Source organism: Anolis carolinensis, chromosome 4 (assembly GCF_035594765.1).
Source record: "Anolis carolinensis isolate JA03-04 chromosome 4, rAnoCar3.1.pri, whole genome shotgun sequence".
NCBI classification, from domain to species: domain Eukaryota; kingdom Metazoa; phylum Chordata; class Lepidosauria; order Squamata; family Dactyloidae; genus Anolis; species Anolis carolinensis.
Genome location: NC_085844.1, coordinates 247894599 through 247918449, shown reverse-complemented (window position 1 = coordinate 247918449; position 23851 = coordinate 247894599). Strand labels below are relative to the sequence as shown.

Genomic DNA, 23851 nt, shown 5'->3' with positions numbered 1-23851 from the left:
TGGGTAGTAAATGGCCCAGCAAAGTGTAGTTCTACATGCAGGGCTACCATGTTATGCTGAGCCATGCAAGGTTGCCGAGATGGTCGGCAACCTTGCTTTGCGCTAGATAAGATGTTCCTGCACCTCAATTTAAAGATATCATTGTGACTTCAGGAGTTTATGTGCCTGTTTTCTTCCCTCACAGACACTCGCGCAAACGATGGGAGCGCTTTGTTCATGGTGAGAATCAGCAGTTGGTGAGCCCCGAAGCCCTGGATTTCTTAGACAAGTTGCTGAGATACGATCACCAATCCCGTCTCACAGCAAGAGAAGCCATGGAGCATCCTTACTTCTGTGAGTCTGACCTTCTGTCAAGAAATTTCAAGAGAAGCACTGGTAGTGCTGGTAGCTTCTTTGCAGTTTGTCCTACAGACTGCTCCCAAATACAGTTTTCCAAAACAAGTGGAGTCAGATGAGATAAGAGTATAGTTGGGTTGTTGTGTGTATGGGCTGTATGGCCATGTTCCAGAAGTATTCTCTCCTGACGTTTTGCCCACATCTATGGCAGGCATCCTCAGAGGTTGTGAGGTATATGCCTCACAACCTCTGAGGATGCCTGTCATAGATGTGGGTGAAACGTCAGGAGAGAATACTTCTGGAACATGGCCATACAGCCCGGAAAACACATAACAACCCTCTGATTCTGGCCATGAAAGCCTTCAACAACATAAGGGTATAGTTCTACATTTGCAGATTTCTTCCTCCAGCGTGACTCTGCAGTCAGATTTATGCAACATGGATTTGCTGTCTCTGGCTAGATGGCTATCTGTCAAGAGGGCTTGGATTTTGCATTTCTGCATGGCAGGAGCAGGTTGGAGGCCCTCAAGGATACTAATATTGTAGTGTTTGGACATTCTGGTAGTGGGATGCGGGTGTTTCTAGCAAGACAGAGCTTTTGCCTGTTATTCTTTCAATTTTAAACAGCTGCTTATTCTGTAGTCTGACTGTGCAAGCTCCCTTTCACAGCCTTAAGGTCTAAATGTTTGTCACCTTGAAATATATGGAAATTAATTGACTCAATGTAAAGTGCACGATTTTTGTCCTAATGCACTACACATCTACCCCCTCTTTAATCCAAGCATGTGGTCTATGCTGTTTTGTGCATTGGCAGACCCCATAGTGAAGGACCAGGCGCGGATGGGTTCAGCCAGCATGCCCAGTAGCAGCACCCCTGTCAGCAGCTCCAATATGTTGTCAGGTAAGTAAGCAATGAGTTACTCTTGGACTGGGTTGCTGTGAGTTTTTCGGACTGTATGGCTATGTCCCAGTAGCATTCTCTCCTGACAATTTGCCTGCATCAGTTGCCGGCATTTTCAGAGGTCTGTTGGAGGTGAGGCAAGTGGAGTGTATATATATCTATGGAATGTCCAAGGTGGGAGAAAGAACCCTTGTCCATGTAAAGCGAGTGTAAATGTTGCAGTAAGCAAGCTTGAATAGCACTGAGTAGCCATGAAGCTGTAAAGTCAATCAGTGAAGGTATCTTGGACCTGCAAGTGCCATCGACCTTTTCCTGCCCAAGGCGTTTTATCTGCATTTTGAAGCAGTTCACAACAGGGATACTTCTTCCACTTACTGTGTTGCTCTTTGGGAGCTTACTTGAAGGCATGTCACAGAATGAGATGGAAAGAATATTCCTACTTATTTGTTTCCAAGTTAAAAATAATTGACTGTTATTTATCAGTAAATCTTATTGAGGAGATTAATAGAGCAGCCAGATGTGTGGTCATTTCCCCCCATAAATTTATGATGATTCGTCCATTGCCCCTTTGGAAGGGGAGGAGGAAGAAAATTCATTAGAAGGAGAGAGACCTTCAGTATTCCATCCCTCCATGCACTTGTTCCAGCAAGAGGATTTCCGACTGTTGTTGAGAAAGGCAACAAAGTCACTCAGTCTAGTCTACCATCAGAGGCCTCCCAGCCCTAGGACCTGGATGGGGGTGAAAAACGCTCTTCTAAAGCTCCCTTCTGAACATTGTATTTCTGGATGACTTTATGAATGTAGTGTGAGGGGAATGGTCCAAGCCAACCTCCAATTAAAAGCAAACTCACCAGGTTATATGTACTGTGTGTGGTGTTAATAAGATACAGAAGGGGAAAATGAAGTGTGAATCAGGATTTTATTCTGCAGTGGAGATATAAAAGCCAATGTAATTCTAGGCTGTATCAATAGGAGTCAAGTGTCTACATAAATGGAAGTCATAGTCCTACTCTATTCTGCTTTGGTCAGACCTCATCTGGAATAATAACCCTGTGTCCGGTTCTGGGCAAATCAACTCGAGTATATTGACAAGCAGGAAGATGCCTAGAGAAGGGCCATCAAAACTATCAAAGGTTTGGAAGCCAAGAATCCAAGAATCCCTGTTAAAAATGGCTGAGGGAGCTGGACATGTTTAGCTTGGAGAAATGGAAGTTGAGAAGGAGCACAAGAGAGCAATGTTTAAATGACTTAGATGAAGGGTTAGAAGGCACGATCATCAAGTTTGCAGATTACACCAAACTGAGAGGGATAGCTAACACTCCAGAAGACAGGAGCAGAATTCAAAACGATCTTGACAAGACTAGAGAGATGGGCCGAAACTAACAAAATGAAGTTCAACAGGGACAAATGCAAGATACTTCACTTCGGCAGAAAAAATGGAATGCAAAGATACAGAATGGGGGACGATGCCTGGCTTGACAGCAGTGTGTGCGAAAAAGACCTTGGAGTCCTCGTGGACAACAAGTTAAACATGAGCCTACAATGTGATGCGGCAGCTAAAATAGCCAACGGGATTCTGGCCTGCATAAATAGGGGTGTAGTGTCTAGATCCAGGGAAGTCATGCTCCCCCTCTATTCTGCCTTGGTCAGACCACACTTGGAATACTGTGTCCAATTTTGGGCAGAGGAGGGCAACTAAAATGATCAAGGGTCTGGAGAACAAGCCCTACGAGGAGGGGCTTAAAGAACTGGGCATGTTTAGCCTGCAGAAGAGAAGGCTGAGAGGAGACATGATAGCCATGTACAAATACATGAAGGGAAGTCATAGGGAGGAGGGAGCAAGCTTGTTTTCTGCTGCCCTGCAGACTAGGACATGGAACAATGGCTTCAAACTACAGGAAAGGAGATTCCACCTGAACATCAGGAAGAACTTCCTCACTGTGAGGGCTGTTCGACAGTGGAACTCTCTCCCCTGGGCTGTGGTGGAGGCTCCTTCTTTGGAGGCTTCTTAGCGGGGTTGGACTGGATGGCCCATGAGGTCTCTTCCAACTCTACTATTCTATGCTTCTATGATTTCTATCTGTTGGGGGTGCTTTGAATGCGATTTTCCTGCTTGGCAGAATGGGGTGGACTGGATGGCCCACAAGGTCTCTTCCAACTTTATGATTCTATGAAATATTGGAAAAGATTTCACATTGAGGAAGGGAAAACATGTTTTCTGCTGCTTTGGAAATTAGAACAATGGAGCCTTAGATTCAAATTGCAGGGAAAGAGCAACATTAGGAAGGGCTTCATATCCTTCCCAAGAGCTGTTTGGCAGTGGAATACTGTATGCCTCTTTGAAGTGAGGTGGAGTCAGCTTCTCTGGAGGTCTTTAACCAGAGGCTGAGTGGCCATCTGTCAAGGGTGCTTTGGTTGTGTGTTCCTGCATGGCAGGGTGTTGGACCCGATGGCATTTGGGGTCTCTTCCAACTGCATGATTCTAAGTTGTCTATTCTATTCTAATTCTATTTTACACCCTGCCTTGAAACTTGGGAAGAGGTCTGTAAAGATTGAAATGTGTCATTTCCTCCCTCTTTCTCCAGGGATCTCTTCAGTGCCAACGTCTTCCCCTCTTGGACCTCTCGCGGGCTCTCCTGTGATTGCTGCTGCCAACCCCTTAGGGATGCCCGTTCCAGCGGCCGCGGGAGCTCAGCAGTGAAGGACAGCCTCCCATCTCCCCGGTGCCTGAGCGGAGCCACTTTGGGACTCTCCTCCCTCCTCCACCCTTTTTCACCCAGGACAACGGCAGCTTCCTGCAGCCGACAGTGTTGCAGGAACGGAGGAGGAGATGCGTGTTGGAATGCTTCAGAAGGAACTATGTCTTGAACAAGTTGCTTGTGGATTTATAGTAGTTTGGTCATAAAAAGAAATATATGGGCTGAATTTTTCCCCTTCCCCCTTTTTTTTACTTGAACTTTTTGTAACTCAGAGGAATCCGGGGGGGGGGGGGATAGCACCCCCAAAGACAAGAGTGTTCTGCAGATGGTTCTTCCCCACCTTCCTCACCAGCACCATTTTGCCAGTAAAGGTCCACGGTTAGACTGGCTTGTCTCACGATGAGTCGCTCGCTTCGTGTGCCATCTCTTGGCCGATGCCATTTGGGGATGAGTGGGGGAGCGTACAGGGGCTCTTCCGTTTCCCCTTCTGCCGAGTTCCATTTCTTTGAAAGGCAGCTTGAGAGTCTTTGACTTGAACGTCTGGCCTGATGGACAGAATGGGACGAGCATACAGAATTACTTAAGAAGCCTTCTCAACAGCGAGGGCCTGCAAGATGGTAGCTTTCCTGTAGGGGATCATGTCTTCCTGTGTGAACCTCCTGGATCACAAACTCTTTTCCTACTTTGCATGTGTCCTTAATTTGGAGTCTCCAGGTTTCTCTCCAAGCCCACTTGTTTTTTCCGTCAAAGGTGTTTTGGTAGTGGGCGAACAACATCAGTCCCGTATGGCGCTCCTTTCCTCCCATCCATTGCAATCTCCTTGGTTTGGCATTTGGGAAATGGAACTTATCACTAGGTATATCTCCCTGTAAAAATGCAGTCTTCTGTCGAGTTGCTTCTTTCCAAGTTGGAATGTGCGGAGCAATGGTTGGGCCCATTAAGCTACACATCTGACTACTGACTCCACGTGTGCCATGTGTTGAGAAGACACATTATGTTTGGGAGCTCTGGCTTTATTAAATAGTTCATTAAGTAGAGACGTGGAAGGATAGTGCAACATGTAAAATGTTAGCTCCTTAAGAAACCCCAGCTCTTGAGGACGTCTGCTTTTCCTTCTGTGTGTGAGAGTATGTTGTGTGCATGAGTATGCAAGTATGGGTGTATATGTATGTATGTATGTATGTGTGTGTGTGTGTGTGTGTGTGTGTGTATATATATATATATATATATATATCTCCATATATATATGTGTGTATACACACATATACACACACCTTTCCCTTCCTATGCTGAAATATTCAGTGTTGGAATTCCTACACTGTAAATTGTTTTGTTTCCCTTTTTTTAAATTTAAGATGTAAAGGTTAGGGATCGAGTTGTGCAGAATTTCCCCCCTCAGGCCATACTTTTTACACACTATCACAGCCTCAATACAAACCGCAAACCAGGGCTTTGGGGGGGGGGGAGTGGTTCAGGCTGCTTTTCCTTGAGTTTTTTTTTGCACCTTGCTCAGACTGGGGTTCTAGTAGTGAGCAGCGTTCCGAAGCCTTACAAAGAAGCATCTCACAAGCCAAAGCGTCGCCTGGAAGAAACGAATGAAACCCACCTACTGAGGGGGTCTACGGTGTACATTTCTCTCCTTTCCCCACCACGGTAGGCACAGTGGAATTTTGGGGTGGGGATGACTCTGCCGGATGGATAGAAGCCACCGAATTCAGAGACTGAAAGAACGGATTCCACCACTTCTCCAGGACTTACCTCCTCCTCCTTCTGCAACCACTACAGAGGCCTATTCTTTGCCTGGGGGGAAGCCTCGCCGCTTTGTCTCGAGAGCCTCGATCACTTCATTCCTAAATAATATATGCAACTTTGGGCATCGGGGTTAGGCAACCGTATGCCCCCTTTCTTGTTCCATTGAAACTTTCTCTGGGTTTTTGTCGTTTCGGTTTTCTGCGGGGTTGGGTAGCCGCGGAGGGTCTGGCCTAATGAAGAGCAAAGAACAAATCAGAGAAGGCGGGAGGGAGGTGCATGCAATAGTAGCTTTATTTATGAGCAGGAGTTCCTGGTGGTGGGTAGCCATGGTCCGTTTAAGTTCAGGTCAAAGCTAGGTCATACAGATGGTGCTTGTTGTGCAAAGTGCAACACAGTCGTACTTGTGTTTGCACGAGAGTGGAACCGACCTACGCAGGCTTCTTTAAGCAGGTGTTTTCCCTCCTGTTGTCTGTTGTCTTTCTTTGTTATTTTAATTTAAAATGTTTTGGCAAGTGGGGGGAAAGTGGATCCAGATGCTAAACCCTCTGCTGCCGCACCGGATTGAAGGATGCCGGCTGGAGTCCTGCTGAGAGCCGAGGAAGGCGTGAAATCCCAGTAGCCACCAAACCTTAAACCAAGAGGGTAAGACTGGAAGCCTTTTGTCTGGTTCAGGGGGTGATCCAATTTTTTTCTTCTCCTTTGTGCTAATGCCAGTTTTTGCTGCTGAAACAGCGCAAAACTGAAGGGGTGGAGGCACAAGAAAATTGCAGATTGTAACAACATCTGTGTTGTAAATTACCTCATCTGTATACCTTGTATCCGAACTTTTATTTTTAAATTTCTCAGCACTTCCTGGTTTTTTTTTCTGCATTGTGTTAGATGGGCAGGAAAATAAACCGCCAATACAATAGTACTGTTGGCAACTTTTATGATTTTTTTCAATGACTTGGTTTTTTAAAAAAAATCTTGTTTGGAGTGATGCTTTGTTTTTATTTGTTGGAATTTAGAGAGAGGGGGATTGGTTCTTTTCCCCTGTTGGATTTATTGGTTGTAATGGTATTGTAATTGTTAAAACTAACCCTTAAAACTGTGCTGAGAAAGAAGTTGTGCCATGGAGGTCTTTAATTTTTTAAAATAAAATTATTGAAACAAATCTACATAGGAGTCACTTAATTCATAGGAGAACACCTGGGGATGGGAAGGGAGATGTGTGTATGTAGCCAGCCCTCCACATTTGCTGTAAGTGAACAACAGTGAACAAAATTATTGCTGTTATTTTACTGGTGGTGGCACAGTGTGTTAAAGTGCTGAGCTGCTGAACTTGCAGACCAAAAGGTCCCAGGTTCAAATCCCGGGAGTGGAGTGAGCGCCCGCTGTTGTTCCAGCTTCTGCCAACCTAGCAGTTTGAAAACATGCAAATGTGATTAGATCAATAGGTACCGCTCCGGCAGGATGGTAATGGCGCTCCATGCAGTCATGCCGGCCACATGACCTTGGAGGTGTCTCTGGACAATGGCTTAGAAATGGAGATGAGCACCAACCCCCAGAGTCGGTCACGACTGGACTAAACGTCAGGGGAAAACCTTTACCTTACCCAAGAAAACATCTCTGTAGGCATTTCTAGGTTCTAGCAAGGCTGTATAGTTATCTTCCATTGGAAGCTGACCATAAGATCTCACTGGAAGACCTAGAGATTCCGAGAGAACATTTTAATCAAATTTGTCAATAATCAAACCTTCAAATGTGGCTGGTTGTCACTTACTTGCACAGCTCTTGTCTGGCTGAACATGGCTTGACTGCTCGGTCTAACTCCTATTCATGGGATTTTTGTGTTGTACTTTTGTCTCCACATTCATAGAATTAGACTTGGATAGATCTCCAGGGGACACTTAGTCAAAGTCTGCCAACCTAGGAGTCCACCGCTGAGGTATCCTGAGAGATGGCCTCCAATCCCAGTTCAGAAACCTCTAACAAAATAGAACTCAATAGAATCGAATCATGGAATCATAGAACTGGAAGAGACCTCTTGGGCCATCCAGTCCAAGCCCCTGACAAGAAGCAGGAAAATTGCATTCAAAGCACCCCTGACAGATGGCCAAAGCCATTTTATTAGGGCTGTTAGAAAAACGTAAAAGTGAAGACATTATGTCTTAAACTTGCCATATGAATCCATTGCTTCAGGTCCTGTTCGCTGGATGAGCAGAAAACAAGCTTGCCTCTTCTGCTTGCTTCAAGATGTTTGTCCTGACACTTTTTGCATATTCCAAGGTGGTTGTCATATCATGTCTCACACCCAACTCCCTCATCAGTTCCTCAAATAACTCATTTTCTAGCTTCTTGATTCCCTTGGTCATTGGAAATGGTCTGGCAGAATTACTGCAAGCCAGTGTTTCTCAAACTCTTGTTTCTTCAGGTGTTTTGGACTTCAGCTCCCAGAAATCCCAGCCAGTTTACCAGCTGTTAGGAACTGTGGGAGGTGAAGTCCAAAACATTTGGAGGAACACTGAGAAATACTGCTATAGATGATCCTTCGTGGCTGAGTTTAACAGTCTTCCAGGATTAGAGTCTTCGTGGTGTGTCTGTAGAGACCTATTCTGAATCCGTATGGTCTTTCTTTCGGACTGAGGACATACATTTCCAGATTGAAGCGGGTCCTGACAAGGGTTTGCTTGGAGTGCCTGTTTCCTTTTTCCCTCTATTTGTGCCTCCTCAAAATCCATAGCACCATATAGGATCATCAAGACTACGCCTTTTCAGCAATTGTTACGTGGAAACATGCCAAACAATCCCACACTAAAAATAATAAGGCAACTGTTTTCATTGAGCCTGTTATTCAACTGCTAATTCCACATAGTACACTGACTGCTGAAATAATCACTGAATGATTTTTCAGCACATAGGCATATTCCACTGACTTAGTCAATCTGTCCTAAGTAGGACTAGCAGTTGGATACATTTAATGCTCAAATTTGTGATGTGGTGGTTTGAGCTTTGAACTACCACCCTGGAGACCATGTTTTGAATTCCCACTGGGTAATCTTAGAATCCTAGAGTTGGAAGAGACCACAAGGACCATCCAGTCCAGTCCCCTGCCACACAGGAACACGCGAAGCACATGCTCAAGGCAAAGGGTTAGAGGAAAGACTGAGAAGCAACATGAGGGCCATGTTTAAATATTTGAAGAGGTGTCACATTGTGGAGGGGCAAGCTTCTTTTCTGCTACTGTGGAGACTAGGAGACAATGGATCAAATTGCAGGAAAAGAGATTCCACCTTAACATTAGCAAGAATTTCCTGAGTTTGGCAGTGGAATAAATCTGGTTCCTGGGAATCTAGTGGTCTCTTCTGAAGGTTTTTAAACAGGCTGGATTGCCATCTGTTAGGAGTGCTTTGATTGCGTTTTCCTCCATGGCAGGGGGTTTGACCGGGTGGCCCTTGGGGTCTCTTCCAACTCTAGGATTAGCCCCCGCACACATCTGAACAAATTTTGCCAAGAAAACTCCTTGATTGTGTTGCTTTAGGGGTAAACCATACCTCATACACAACTTGGAAGGCACACAACATTTAATGCCTTTTTTTTCGTGTCAGGAGCAACTGGAGTTGCTTCTGGAGTGAGAGAATTGGCTGTCTGCAAGGACGTTGCCCAGGGGACGGCCGGATGTTTTGATGTTTTACCATCCTTGTGGGAGGCTTCTCTCATGTCCCCGCATGGAGCTGGAGCTGATAGAGGGAGCTCATCCGCGCTCTCCCCGGGTGGGATTCGAACCTGGCAGCCTTCAGGTCAGCAACCCAACCTTCAAGTCACAAGGCTTTTATCCCCTAGGCCATTGGAGGCTCCTAAAAAATCATTTGATAAAGTGTTACTATTTTGAAGCACAGCCTAGCACTTCTAAGAACAGTGGTTGGCATTCTGTTGAGCAGTTTTAAATCCACAAACCAGACTTGTGTATTTGTGATGGTTTGGTATTCACTTTTGGCACAATCACGTCCCCATTCCCTATATTAATCACCAGTAGCCACACGAAGTAACAGCAATTGGGGACATTTTTGGCTTGCTTATACCGGTGAGCTGGGACAAGATGCAGGATTGCGACAAGAGTCTTCTCATTTTTCTCCACAAGTCATTCATGAGAGGGCGCATTCTGCAGCATCCTGATCACTGAGAGATCCCTGTTGCTTTTCTGTGGCTGCTCTCTATTAAGGTAAGTTTGGGAGTTGAGCATGGAGACAATGCATGGTTACATACAGTAAGGCCCCTGTAATTGCAGAACCCATACCTGCAGTTTCAATTCCCCATGCTTGGGAGAAAATGGAGTCTCTTAGAATTTACTAGCCCCTCCAGGTAAAATCAATGTTGTGCTTCCCCCAGAAGTTACCATACAACTTTATGGTATGCTGAGACCAAAGGAGAGGCAGTTTAATAGCATTTCGTCATATCCACACTTTGGGTAGCTGCAGTTCAGCAGGGAATGTACCTTCCACAGATATGTGAATTTTACTGTATCATTAGAGATCCTGGCCAACATTTTCAGCTATACTGACCTAGAATCATATAATAATAGAGTTGCAATATAATAATAACAGAATAGAATAATATGATCTGCAAACTCATAGCTGAGATCAGCCTGTATAAGACAAATATTTGCATGCAGAACTATAAAGTAATTGTGTCACTTAGCCCTTAAGGGGCTGGGCTGTGGCACAGGCTGGTCCTTCGCTGACCGTAGCATTTGTTGGATTTTCTTTGTGGGTCTGTAAATAGTTTGTAGGTTGTGCTTCTTCATCAGCTTCCCTATGCGGTCAGTAGTTCCCTTGATGTATGGTAAGAACACAAGAGGGATCCTCTCTCTTCTGCAGGAGTCTACCGGATACCATGCAGCTGTGGACAAGTCTACATAGGGACCACCAAACGCAGCGCCCAAACAAGAGTCAAAGAACATGAAAGGCACTGCAGACTAATTCAACCAGAGAAATCAGCCATAGCAGAGCATTTGATGAACCAGCCTGGACACAGAATACTATTTGAGAACACAAAAATGCTGGACCATTCTAACAACTATCATGTCAGACTACACAGAGAAGCCATTGAAATCCACAAGCATGTGGACAACTTCAACAGAAAAGAAGAAACCATGAAAATGAACAAAATCTGGCTACCAGTATTAAAAAAAACTCAAAAATCAGAACAGTAAATAAAAAGCAATACCCTGAAAACAGAGTATTTCCAGACATGAATCAACCAAGGGCAGTTAACGACTCTTAACAAAGGATGCCCCAGAGGCAGGAAGAAGACAGCAGATAAGCTTTTCAATGCTAATTAAAGTGATTAACTACACAACATTCACACTGACCTCTCTCACCCTAGACTTTCCACAGATATATATTAACCTCTTTGCTTAGTTTTCTCCATACCTCACAACCTCTGAGGATGCCTGCCATTTTTCTCTTCTTCTTAGGCGATCCCTCGTCGTTCGAGGACGATAGTCTTCCAACCTTGGTATCTTGGGCGTGTGTTCTTAGGTGACTGAAGAGACCGATTCTTGACCCGCATATTCTCCCGCAGTGAGGACATCGGTTTCCAGGTGGAAGGCAGTCCCGGTCAGGGTTGGCTTGACGCTCCTTCCTCTTGGCACGTTTCTCCCTTAAGCCCTCCGTTGGTGCCTCTTCGAACTCCGCAGCACTGCTGGTCACAGCTGACCTCCAATTAGAGCGCTCAAGGGCCAGGGCTTCCCAGTTCTCAGTGTCTATGCCACAGTTTTTAAGGTTGGCTTTAAGCCCATCTTTAAATCTCTTTTCCTGCCCACCAACATTCCGTTTCCCATTCTTGAGTTCGGAGTAGAGGAGCTGCTTTGGGAGACGGTGATCGGGCATTCGGACAACGTGGGCAGTCCAGCAGAGTTGATGGCGTAGGAGCATCGCTTCAATGCTGGTGGTCTTTGCTTCCTCAAGCATGCTGACATTTGTCCGCCTGTCTTCCCAAGAGATTTGCAGGATTTTCCTGAGGCAACGCTGATGGAAACGCTCCAGGAGTTTGGTGTGACATCTGTACACAGTCCACGTTTCACAGGCATAGAGCAGGGTTGGGAGGACAATGGCTTTATAAACAAGCACCTTGGTCTCTCTACGGATGTCCCGGTCATCAAACACTCTCTGCTTCATACGGAAAAATGCTGCACTCGCAGAGCTCAGGCGGTGTTGTATTTCAGTGTCGATGTTGACTTTTGTGGAGAGGTGGCTACCAAGGTAGCGGAAATGGTCAACGTTTTCTAATGTGACACCGTTAAGCTGTATTCCTGGCTTTGCAGAGGGATTAGCTGGTGCCTGTTGGAAGAGCACTTTGGTTTTCTCGATGTTCAGTGAGAGGCCGAGCTTCTCGTATGCTTCTGCGAAGGTGTTTAGAGTGGCTTGTAGGTCTTCTTCTGAATGTGCACAGACTACATTGTCATCAGCATATTGGAGTTCTATAACAGATTTTGTGGTGACCTTGGTTTTGGCTCTCAGTCTGCTGAGGTTAAATAGCTTGCCATCTGTCCGATAGATGATTTCCACTCCGGTGGGAAGCTTCCCATCAACAAGGTGAAGTATCATAGCGATGAAGATGGAAAATAAGGTGGGGGCAATAACACATCCCTGCTTGACGCCTGATTCCACCTTAAATGGGTCACTTTGGGAGCCGTTGCTGTCCAAGACTGTTGCCATCATGTCATCATGGAGGAGCCGCAGGATGTTCACAAATTTGTCAGGGCACCCGATTTTTTGGAGGATGGTCCAGAGTGCGCTGCGATTCACTGTGTCGAATGCCTTTGCAAGGTCAATGAATGCCATGTACAGAGGTTGGTTTTGTTCCCTGCATTTTTCTTGGAGCTGTCGAGCAGTGAAGATCATGTCCACTGTTCCTCTGGAGGGACGGAAGCCATTCTGGGATTCTGGGAGGGTGTCTTCTGAGACAGGGAGAAGGCGGTTTGCAAGGATTCTTGCAAGGATTTTCCCGGCCGAGGTTAGAAGGGAGATACCACGATAGTTCCCGCAGTCTGTTCTGTCCCCTTTCTTGAAAAGGGTGATGATGGTGGCATCCTTGAAGTCAGCTGGGATTTTCTCGGTCATCCACACCTTTTCAATGAGCTGGTGGAGTTGTTGTATCAGCTCAGGTCCACCCTCTTTGAAGATTTCAGCAGGAATCCCATCAGGTCCGCTGGCTTTGTTGTTTTTTTGTTGGCTGATGGCATTGCTGACTTCTTCCAAACTAGGCAGTGCTGCAAGCTCATCCCTGGTTTGTTGTCGCGGGATTTGTGAGAGGGTCTCTTCGGCCACATTGGAGCTGCGATTCAGCAGGTTCTGGTAGTGCTCTTTCCAACGTAGTGCAATTGATGTTTTGTCCTTCAGAATTTTGGTTCCATCTGATGAGCGTAGCGGCTGTATGCCATGGTTTCTTGGTCCGTAAATGATCTTTGTGGCTTTGAAAAATCCCTGAGCGTCATGGGTATCTGCAAGGTGTTGGATTTCTTCAGCCTTCTTTGTCCACCAGATGTTCTTGAGTTCTCTGGTCCTTCTTTGGACCTCAGCTTTTGCACTGGCATAGATCTTTTTCTTGGCAGCACAGTTGGTGTCTCTCTGCCATGTTTGGAAGGCTTTCCTTTTGTTATCAATCAGCTGTTGGATCTCTTTGTCGTTATCATCAAACCAGTCTTGATGTTTCTTAGTTAGGTATCCAATGCTTTCTTCGCAGGCTGTGATGATGGAGGTCTTCAGTTTGTTCCAATGTTCCTCAACATTTTTGGGGTGTTCTGTGGGTAGATGATCTTTGAGTGTTGTTTGGAGAAGGGCTCGTTTGGAGGGCTCCTGAAGGGCTTGGGTGTTCATTTTGCGCCTTTTTTTTCTTCCTTGGAGTCTGCGTTTGGGGACGATCTTGATAGTCATCGTGGATCAGATTAGCCTGTGGTCTGTCCAGCAGTCATCAGTACCTGTCATGGCTCTTGTGAGAAGCACATCGCGGCGGTCTCTGGCACGTGTGATAGCATAGTCCAGGAGGTGCCAATGCTTTGACCGACAGACTGAGAAGCCACTGTCGTTGTGTTAACCACACCACTGCTGGAACCTCACTCTGTGAAGACTGTGTGTTGACCGGCCGTGCACCGACCTCCACACATTAAAAAAAATCACGCACAGGCGTCTTCCAACAAAAATAAAAACAAACCTACAAAAGTCCCATGGCGATCAGCAAGTGGCGACGGGGGCAGGACTGCGAAATCTGGAAGCCCCTAGTCACAGACTGGCACATGGGCGGTGGATATGGACTCAGTCGTTCTACCTCAAGGACCGAGGCAGTTGAGTAGTCCGGCAGCTGTATCCATGACTGAGCAGCCCTTTTTAGGATCCGCTCTGCTCACCCCACACGGGGAAGGGGCTAGAAAAGGTGCCCTAAACATAGTTGCCTCTCCTACCCTGACTGGACTGCCGCGTCCAGAGGGGTCACCACTCTGCGGCCGAAAAAGAAAAATGAACTTTGGAACATGGAACGTACGGACATTGTTAGATAACACTGACAGCGAACGCCCCGAACGCAGGACTGCTATCATTGCAAGGGAGCTGGGACGCTTTAAGATCGACATAGCAGCCCTTCAGGAGACCCGGAGAGCAGGAGAGGGACAGCTGAAGGAAGAAAAGGGAGGCTACACCTTCTTCTGGAAGGGACTGCCTGAACTAGAGCGAAGAATACACGGAGTTGGCTTTGCGATCAGAAACGACCTGGTGAAGCACCTGACTGAAGCACCCACTGGCATCAACGAACGACTTTCAACCCTCCGAATTAACCTTGCCAAAAACCAACAGGCAACCATCATATGCGCCTATGCACCAACTCTAGATGCTGACAAAGACATCAAGGAAAAATTTTACTGTCAGCTGGATACCATCCTATCGGAGATACCTAAGGAGGACAAAATCATCCTCCTGGGGGACTTTAATGCAAGTCGGAAGGGACTCTGACCTGTGGCCAGGGATCATAGGAAAAGACGGGGTCGGAAACAGCAACTCGAATGGCATCTTGCTTCTCACCAAATGCGGAGAGCACAACCTTGTCATCACCAATACGCTCTTCCGCCAGAAAAACAAGCTCAAGACATCATGGAAGCATGCCTGCCATAGATGTGGGCGAAACGTCAGGAGAGAATACTTCTGGAACATGGCCACACAGCCCGAAAGACATACAACAACCCTGTGATCCCGGCCATGAAAGCCTTCGACAACACATTGAATGTTTGCCCTATATGTATACAATGTGATCCGCCCTGAGTCCCCTTCGGGGTGAGAAGGGCGGAATAAATAAATAAATTAAGTGAATGGCACCATTGCACAACTGAATGCAGAATTAACATGAAATCAAAGGGACAAACAAATAAGTTATAACCAGCAATTTCAGCAACGATGAATTGATATGTATTGACTGAGGATATGTATCTGTATGCACAACTTTCTTCCTGTGACTTCAAATCAAGTGCCTTGATGGGGGAAAAAATATCCAGCCACTTCCATTGGCAAATTTACACATACATAAGGTATTAATAGGGGGTCCCTGGTGGCACAGTGTGTTAAAGCACTGAGCTGCTGAGCTTGCGGACCAAAAGGTCCCAGGTTCAAATCCTGGGAGTGGAATGAGAGCCCGCTGTTAGCCCCAGCTCCTGCCAACCTAGCAGTTCGAAAACATGCAAATGTGAGTAGATCAATAGGTACCGGCGGGAAGATAACGGCGCTCCATGCAGTCATGCCGGCCACATGACCTTGGAGGTGTCTACGGACAACGCCGGCTCTTCGGCTTAGAAATGGAGATGAGCACCAACCCTCAGAGTCGGACACGACTGGACTTAACATCAGGAGAAAACCTTTACCTTTTTAAGGTATTAATAACATTCCTTCCCATGTCTCCTACATCAAACATTATTTATCCTGGAAGTTCTTTTAAAGCACAAGCTTATCTTTGAAAGCAATGTTCCTTTGCAAAGTTATTCACCTCAAAGATAAAGGGCAAGGGATGATGCATACAAATCAAGATATTATCATTTTGCTTCCCCCCCCCCCCCCCCCCGGCCCTTCCTATACTTGCTTTCTTTGGTTTTTGTGATGCTTAAGCAGGCTTTGTTCAGACTTGGCTGATGCTCACTGGTTCCGTTCCAGGGAGTCACACAAGGCCATGTTGTGCCTGTGCCTCTTCGTGCCGGCCTTCGAGTGAGTCCCGAGGCCTCCCCGCCACCGAGCTGCGGCCCACTCTCCACCTGAGCCTCCTCGTCCCCTCCCAGGAGTTCTCTGCCTACCGATATTACACAGAAATCCACATGGTCTGAATGACAAATTAGATCTTTCCTGTTACCAGTGAATTAGCCTTGTAATTAGCTCACAAACCTTAAAAGGGAGTAGCCCATATCAGTTAATTTGCTCGCTCTTGGAGAATGAGAAAGTTGCTATCCTGAGCTGGAATTACAGCAGAGCCACTATCTTTAAAAGTGAAAGTAAGTTTTTCTTGCAAATATCCTTAAAATTTATTTCATGCTACTGGGTGCTGGTAACAGCAAATCTATTATGTTGTCTCCTTATAATACAGTTTGTAAAATCTTCAGAAGTCTATACAAGAAGCAACTAAACCTGAAGAAGGGACACCCATCCTGAAACAAGGACATAGAATACCCCGGGAACCCTTGTTGTTTTGATTTTGCTTTCTTGGAATGCACATTCTGAGGACTCTTTCTTGCTTGGGACTTTGATGAATTTGTTTAAAGGGTAAAACCCCCATTCATAAAGATTATCATTTGTGCTACTTCTTCAACCAAGCTTCAAGACTTATATCTGCATGAAACTACATTGAATATTTAGTGTTAACCACAGTTTATGAACTCTTTCATTTGTTGCTTTGGAAAGTATATAAACATAAATGCAATGTTTGCTATAATGCTGTGAAATAGTTTATATTTGTTTAAAACTTATGTGCCTTTGTTAATTATACGTTTGCTACTTCAGTTCTATTATATACGGTGTGTAATAGGACCACCTTTCTCTATACCGTTCTCTGCCTACCGCCAGTGGAAGCAGCAGTGGCAGCGTCTTTCTGCACAACCTGGGAGCATCCTCCTGAGGGTCTTCTGTGCTTGGACCCCACTGATCCCCCCTTTGAGGCCATGGACAGCCTAGCTCCAATGCTGCCTCTGACTTTCCTGCTTCCTCTGCTACTGCTGCTATTGCCACTGGTCTGTGTGGAGGGGAAGAGAGGAAGAGGGCCCCCAGGACCTGAAGGGGCAGATCAGCGACCTCCAGGCCAAGATGGTCGCCCACAAAGAGAAGCTGCAGGGACTGAGTGGGGAGAATGAGGTCCTCCGGCTCCAGGAGGTCAAGCTGCAGGCGGCGCTGGGCAAGAAGACTACCCAGGTGGAGGAGCTCTGAAGAAGTGTCAGCATGTTGGCCTCAGACCTGCAGGCCAGTTTGGTGGAGGCCAGAGAGAGCAGGTTTACGATCCCTGGGCTGGTGGCCAAGGAGCTGATCGTCCAGAACCAGGCCCTGGCCATTGTGAAACCGGAAGCAGTCAGCTGGGAGGTCGGAGAGGCCAATGTGGAGCTGACAGCCCAATTAGCAGGCAGAGAGTTGGAGCTTTCGTGAGTGGAGGAGGCCCTGGCCCAGCAGATTAAGGAGAAGTCGGAGTCGGAAATGGAGTGCTGGCAATTGCACAACACCATCTAGGAGCTGAAAAGCAACATCCGTGTCTTCTACCGTGTCTTCTGCCATGTGCGCCCACTGCTCCCTGAGAGGGAGATCCAGACGAACATGATCCATCTCCACTTCCCATCCAAAGATAGGAAGAGCCTCGTCCTCTCCAAGACGGAGGAGTCACATGTCACCTACAAGGACATCACCTACAAGTTCCACTTTGACTGGGTCTTCCCTCCCTCCAGCTCCCAGGCAGAGGTCTTCGAGGAGATCTCCTTGCTAGTTCAATCTGCCCTGGATGGCTATCGCGTTTGCACCTTCACATATGGCCAGATGGGGAGCGGAAAGACCTACACCCTGGAGGGCCCCAAGGAGATGGAGCCCCAGATGGCCAGTATGATCCCCCAGGCCGTGTGACAGATCTTCCAGGCAGCCAAGGAGATGGAGGCCAAGGGCTGGAAGCCTCTGCTTACAAATCCATCATACCAACCTGTCTCCTGTTTCATCAGTTGGGAGCCCCTCCCACCAAGGAATAACTGCCACTCTGGGACCAGAGTGAAGAATTGGGGGGGGGGGGGGGGGCAGGAAGACATCATACCAACCTGAGAGCCAGGAAAATAGTTTGATCTTGTCTCCTGTGCCATAGCAATATGCTATGCTAAATATATATATATATACACACACACACACACACACACACACATATATATACAATAATTTATAAATATATAATATATTGTATATACTTATAATATTGATATTATAATGTAATACAATATTATACTAATAATAATACAATATAATATTTATTATATACAGTAGAGTCTCACTTATCCAACACTCGCTTATCCAACGTTCTGGATCATCCAACGCATTTTTGTGGTCAATGTTTTCAATACATCATGATATTTTGGTGCTAAATTCGTAAATACAGTAATTACTACTTAGCATTACTGCATATTGAACTACTTTTTCTGTCAAATTTGTTGTATAACATGATGTTTTGGTGCTTAATTTGTAAAATCATAATGTAATTTGATGTTTAATAGGCTTTTCCTTAATCCCTCCTTATTATCCAACATATTCGCTTATCCAACGTTCTGCCGGCCATTTATGTTGGATAAGTGAGACTCTACTGTATTATATATTAAATGTAATATTACTAATAATATTACCATATAATGATATAGTACAATATAATGATTTAATGCTTTTATTGTGCTATGCTAATAGTGTATTGTGTGTGCATTTGATTTGTGGGCTGCTCTGGGTCTCCTTCAGGGTGGGAGGAGCGGGATATAAATGTAGTAAATAAATAAATAAAATATTTTTGTTTTAACTCTCCAGCAGAGGGTACTGCAACTATATCTTCTTGGCTATAGAATACAGATTATATTGTGTTGAGCCTGAGTATAGTGTTCCAACTGTGGGTGGCTGAGTGTGACTCGCCCAAGGTTGCCCAGTGCGATTCCAAATTCATAGCTATGTGTATTATAATTTATTTATAAATAACTAAATAAACCCAGAAATGGAGAAATATTGCAGTAAAATAATGAGTTACAATATATCAACTGAAATTTAATATGGAAATTGTAAGAAGCCACACAAAGCATGATAGATATTACCTGGTATCTTTCTTTTAAATAACAAAACAAAAACATATTTTTTATTCATATAAAGCAAATTTGAAAAGCAGTTAACCATCTTGGTAATATAATAAATCACAACATATCCATTGAAGTTAAATATGGAGACTAAGAAGTTGCAAAGAGCAAATGAAACGCTGGTAGCATTTTAAGTCATTATGAAGACAGCTACTAATGGTTTATTTCCTAATATAGTGTGTGTGTATATCCGAAGCCCTCCCAGCGTGGCCCGCCAAACTTCACCTTCCTGCCGAGACGCTGCAGTGAATCCAGCAGCCTAGTTACTTGGCAAGGTGGCTCCGGTGACCATGGCTGCCCGTCCCAATGAAATCAAATAGGAAATATTTTGAACTCAACCTGAACCCCAGAACCCATCCCAGTTCCTATGACCCAGGCTTCCCTTCCCAAAAACAAAAGGATAATCTGCCACCACTTAACCCTATCAAATTCAGATTGCATGGACAATATAGGGCTTGAGTCGCCGAATTCGGAGTGTTGTCCTAAAGGTGATTCGCCCCAAGGCAAACATTGTCATATCTCATCCAAAGGAAAATCCAGGACACCTCAGGAAGGCGCCCTGCGGAGCCTGTAAATATGGCTCATCACCACCCATCTATACTTCCACCTCTGACACCCCAAGGCATATCTAAAATCTGTATATGTGACAGAAACCCGGACATCCTTGATTGCTGCGATTAATCCCTTTAGAAATCGGTCTAGCAGGAATTAATCCGATATTTCCTGCCCTGTCACTTCATTGTTTCAACAACTCCCGCCTTCTCCTTCCTGATTGGCCCGAGTAGAGACAAAAAGCAGCTCCCTATTGGGCCAACAGAACAAGGCGGGAAACGAAAGCCCGCCTTGTTCAACCTTCTAGCCTATCAGCGATCAGATGGGCGGGGGAGCGGGGCGGGAAATTCAAAGGGCTGTCAGACTGAAATTTTGTATAAATATGGCTTTATTTTGATTATGTGGGACCCTAGTAGACTGAATGATCGCTACTAGAGTCCTCTTCAGCTGAATTGCTCAATAAAGACTCCTTGGCGGATTTTCCTTCAACTTTGGCAGACCTTCTTCATTTCGGCTTCAGGTTGTATTGCGGCTCATATTTTCCTATTGGCTCCGCCAAGGTCCGTTCTCTCAGGACCGGATCGGGACTCTCCTTAAGGGCCCGATCCCCTAAAGCGCGGTCGACAACACCAAGAGGATTTTGTGCATTGTTCACCTGGGGGCCAGGCCTACATTTTTGGACCGAACTTGGTGCCGGAGCACCATGATGCCCAGTCCCCACCCCTCTTCCCACAGGGCCAGCCTGACCCCTTGGAGGCTTCTGGGGGCATGTTTGACGCAAGGGCCCAGTCCCTGGACCTGATCTCTATCTCGGGGTCCCAGTCCTCCCACTCAGTCAGGGATCGGGACTCGGCAGCGCAGCCCGAGGCCTCCATTCCAGCAGACACCGCTGCCTTTGCAGCCTTACTTTCCCAACTTACCAGGGCGCTAAATGTTCTTGTGGCGGCACCGCAGAAACCTGTGGATGACTTTTTGTTCCCCTTGGACCAGCAGCAGCAGGCACCTTTGCCAGCGGCAATTTTGCCAGTGATTCCATACATTTTGCAACTGACCAAAACCCTGGATGTGGCCTCTCCCACAGTGGCCCCTGTCTCATGGAGGAACGACATTCTCTACAAGATTGATCTCTCAGCGGCCCCCTGGGTGGCTTGGCTGCCGAAGCCTAACACCATTGTGGCCTACATGACCTGTGGGAAGGGGTTGAGGTCCCAGAGCACGCCCTCCAACAAGGAAGGCAAGAAGTTGGAGTGCCTCTGCAAGAAGGCGCACACTGGCTCATCCTTTGTCATCTGGCTGGCTCACTATGGGGCCTACATGGCTGTGTACCAGGAGTATCTCTGGAAGCGGATGGGCTTGTACTTGGCTAGCATTCCGCAGGAACACCGGGCCTTTGCGTCGGTGGTCCACCTTGCTGCTGTTAAGAGAAAGAGGAGAAGGAGCAGCAGCACCTGCCAAACAAGAACACACACACCTTGGCAGAGTGCCGGAAGCTGGCCGAAGAGCAGCTGCAGGACCTGCGAGATGCCTTCGTGGGTTTTTTGAAGAATGTCAATGCACCATCCAGGGGTGAGCGTGCCATGGGAGCCCTTTGCACAACAGACCCGGCACCTGTGGGCCCCTCTTCCAACTCTAGGATTCTATGCTTCCATGATGGAAAGTCTGGGAATCAGAAAGAAGGGAAGGAAAGGGGAAAGAGGGCAGAAAAGCGGGAAAGAAAGGAAACGGGAAAGAAGAGAGTATAGGGGGAAAGAAGGGAAGGGAAGGAAAAAAGGAAGTGAAGGGGAAAAAGAGAGAAAAGGAAAAGGGAGGAAAAGAGGGAGAAGAAAAGGGGAAAGAAATGTAATGGCAGGGCATCTCAGCTTCTCCTACAAATTGCGTAACGATTTCGTTTTAAAGCAGTGAACAGGAAGAATACCATCACATGACGGAATTGGTCATTTTGCCCATCTCTATGCGGATAATTTACAAAAAAAGTCACTTGCCAACCAGCTTAGAAAGCGTCTGAAAAGATAACCGTTTAAAACACTTTTAAAATGCCAAGATGTCTCTACCCTACATTTGAAGCCTACATCATATGATGAAAGTAGTAGGTAGCCATTTCTTAAATGGGTGGCTCAGGAGAATTTAATGCATGTGATGAATGTTGATACTCAGAGGTTGCTACAATCTTTTCCTAAGTGATAATAAGGACCGGAACTTTGTAACAGTGGAGCAGCTGCAGTGTGTTGGATGGACGTCTTACCAAGCCTAGTGAATAAAACAAACTGTGGGCTAACTGCTCACTGCTGGTGGTATCGACTACTAGGAAAGGCAAAGAAAATGGGTTCCCTTAGAACTAGAAAGACCACTTTGCACTAATTGCAGTGATGCAAAATTATTATACACATACAAGTGCAATGCAGACATACAAACACAAATGAGGTCCGTAAAACATTCTTACATTCACATTGAAAAGAAATTACTTGTTCTTTTCTCAAAAGATGAACAAACTCCTTTAATGTGTATAATAATAGTTCTTGTGTCTTTACTACAGATGAGCAGACTTCAAATCCTTGCCCATTAAATGTTCTGGTTTCATTACTACAAATGAGTAGACCCCAACATTCACTCACAACTGGTTTCGACTCAGAAGAGCTTTCATCAGGTGGTTGTGTCTGTAAATATTACATATTGCAACCATACAATTTGTCATCTAGAAACAACAAGCTTTTAAATATACACACACACACACACACACACACACACACACACACACACACACACTACTTACTCACTTAGCAAAAGGTTCAACACTTGGCAACAGTGCTCTTTTTCTTTGTGGTATTTCTGAAAATTGAATCCTAAAGGGAACTAAGTATTGACTGCTAGCCACTGGTGTTAGCTGTTAGCTATTGGTGTAGCCACAAGTTGCTACTGTGTGCTGCTGGAGCTAGAAGCTGGAGAAAGCAATAGAAAAAGCCAGGAGTGTGTTTGTTTCACTGCACTGGTCAAGGACATCATGGATCACTTCACAAGGAAAAAGTTGAACTGTTTGTGTTTCTGTGTCTTTGTGTTATCAAGAAGACTTCTCAAGAAGAAAGTATTTGTTTGCTTTTCAATGTAGTGAGGGTAACTGCTATGAACTGTGTTGTAAATTTTTGTTATCCTTAAGTGAATGAACTACTTTCAGTTTCTACTTTAAAGCACAGCTGACTCAAGGACTTGAGTTCAGGGATACACAGGGTAGGAAAGGGCTGTTATATTCTTAACAGGATAAGGGCGAACAATCTTCTGCACTGCAAATCAAACTATACGGGTATACTACTAATCGTGGTTTAACAATGAAGTGGTTAGATGACTATTTTACCTTTTTTCACTTCATTGGAGGTTGATTGGTTTCCCTGCTGCGGCTTGTATGCTCCTGCACCCTCTTGCGCTGGGGAAACAGATATACACCCTCACATTATCAATTCATACTTCATAGATTGCATTTCACCACATCAGCCACTTTCAAGAATGTCAGTTTTAGAAAACCTCACCTGCACACCTCCTATTCAGTCACCTGGGCTGGCCAGTCTTCAACCAGAGGATAGGTTTCAGGGTGGAGAAGTACTTATTATTTACAGCATTTATATTCTGCCCTTCTCACCCTGAAGGGGACTCAGGGCGGATCACATCACACATACAAGGTAAACATTCAATGCCTCAACATAGAACAAAGACAGAGACAAACGCAGCTCCCAGCCGGCCTCGAACTCATGACCTCCCGGTCAGAGTGATCTATTGCAACTGACTGCTTTATCAGCCTGCGCCACAGCCCGGGCGCAGTGTTCCCATTCACCAGCTCCATCAGGTGGTAGAAGGAGCTCTTTAAGACCTTCCACTTGGAAGCAACCTTGAAGAGAAACCCTCCTCTGATAGCCTCCCTGCCCACTTCTTTTACTAATGCCTGGTGGGCAGGGAGACTGGCATCAGTAGCATCTAATCTGGCCAAGGAGATATTTGACCTCCTTCTCCACAAGGTCCCTCTCATCAAAAAGGTGGGCATTAAAAGTGGCTGCTGAGGCATATATATTTGCATTCTAAAAGGAAGTGGAAGTGCAAAAGTGCAAGCCTCAGTAAGGGCAAATTCACTTCTTTTTCCCACTTGTGCAATTATGAAGTTACACTTAAGTGTTTGATTCAGGGGCCACTGCGATCATGATCCTGTTTGAAGGAGGAGCATTGCGAAGATCATAGGTTTTGACAGATATCAAGTGCAATTAAGCTACATGTCAGCCA

The 23851-nt window shown here is 45.8% G+C and overlaps 1 protein-coding gene and 1 pseudogene across 1 annotated transcript in view; both read left to right on the top strand.

The window, feature by feature from the left end:
• csnk2a1 (casein kinase 2 alpha 1) overlaps positions 1-6845 on the top strand; it is a 55845-nt gene extending 49000 nt beyond the window's left edge. The window contains exons 11-13 of the mRNA XM_003226119.4: positions 185-333; positions 1151-1237; positions 3823-6845. Of these exons, the coding sequence (XP_003226167.2) occupies positions 185-333; positions 1151-1237; positions 3823-3938 (352 nt within the window). The 3' untranslated portion in view covers positions 3939-6845. The remainder of the gene's footprint in view (positions 1-184; positions 334-1150; positions 1238-3822) is intronic.
• Positions 6846-16883: 10038 nt separating this feature from the next.
• LOC134298714 (carboxy-terminal kinesin 2-like) lies at positions 16884-20080 on the top strand (annotated as a pseudogene).
• Positions 20081-23851: the final 3771 nt, after the last annotated feature.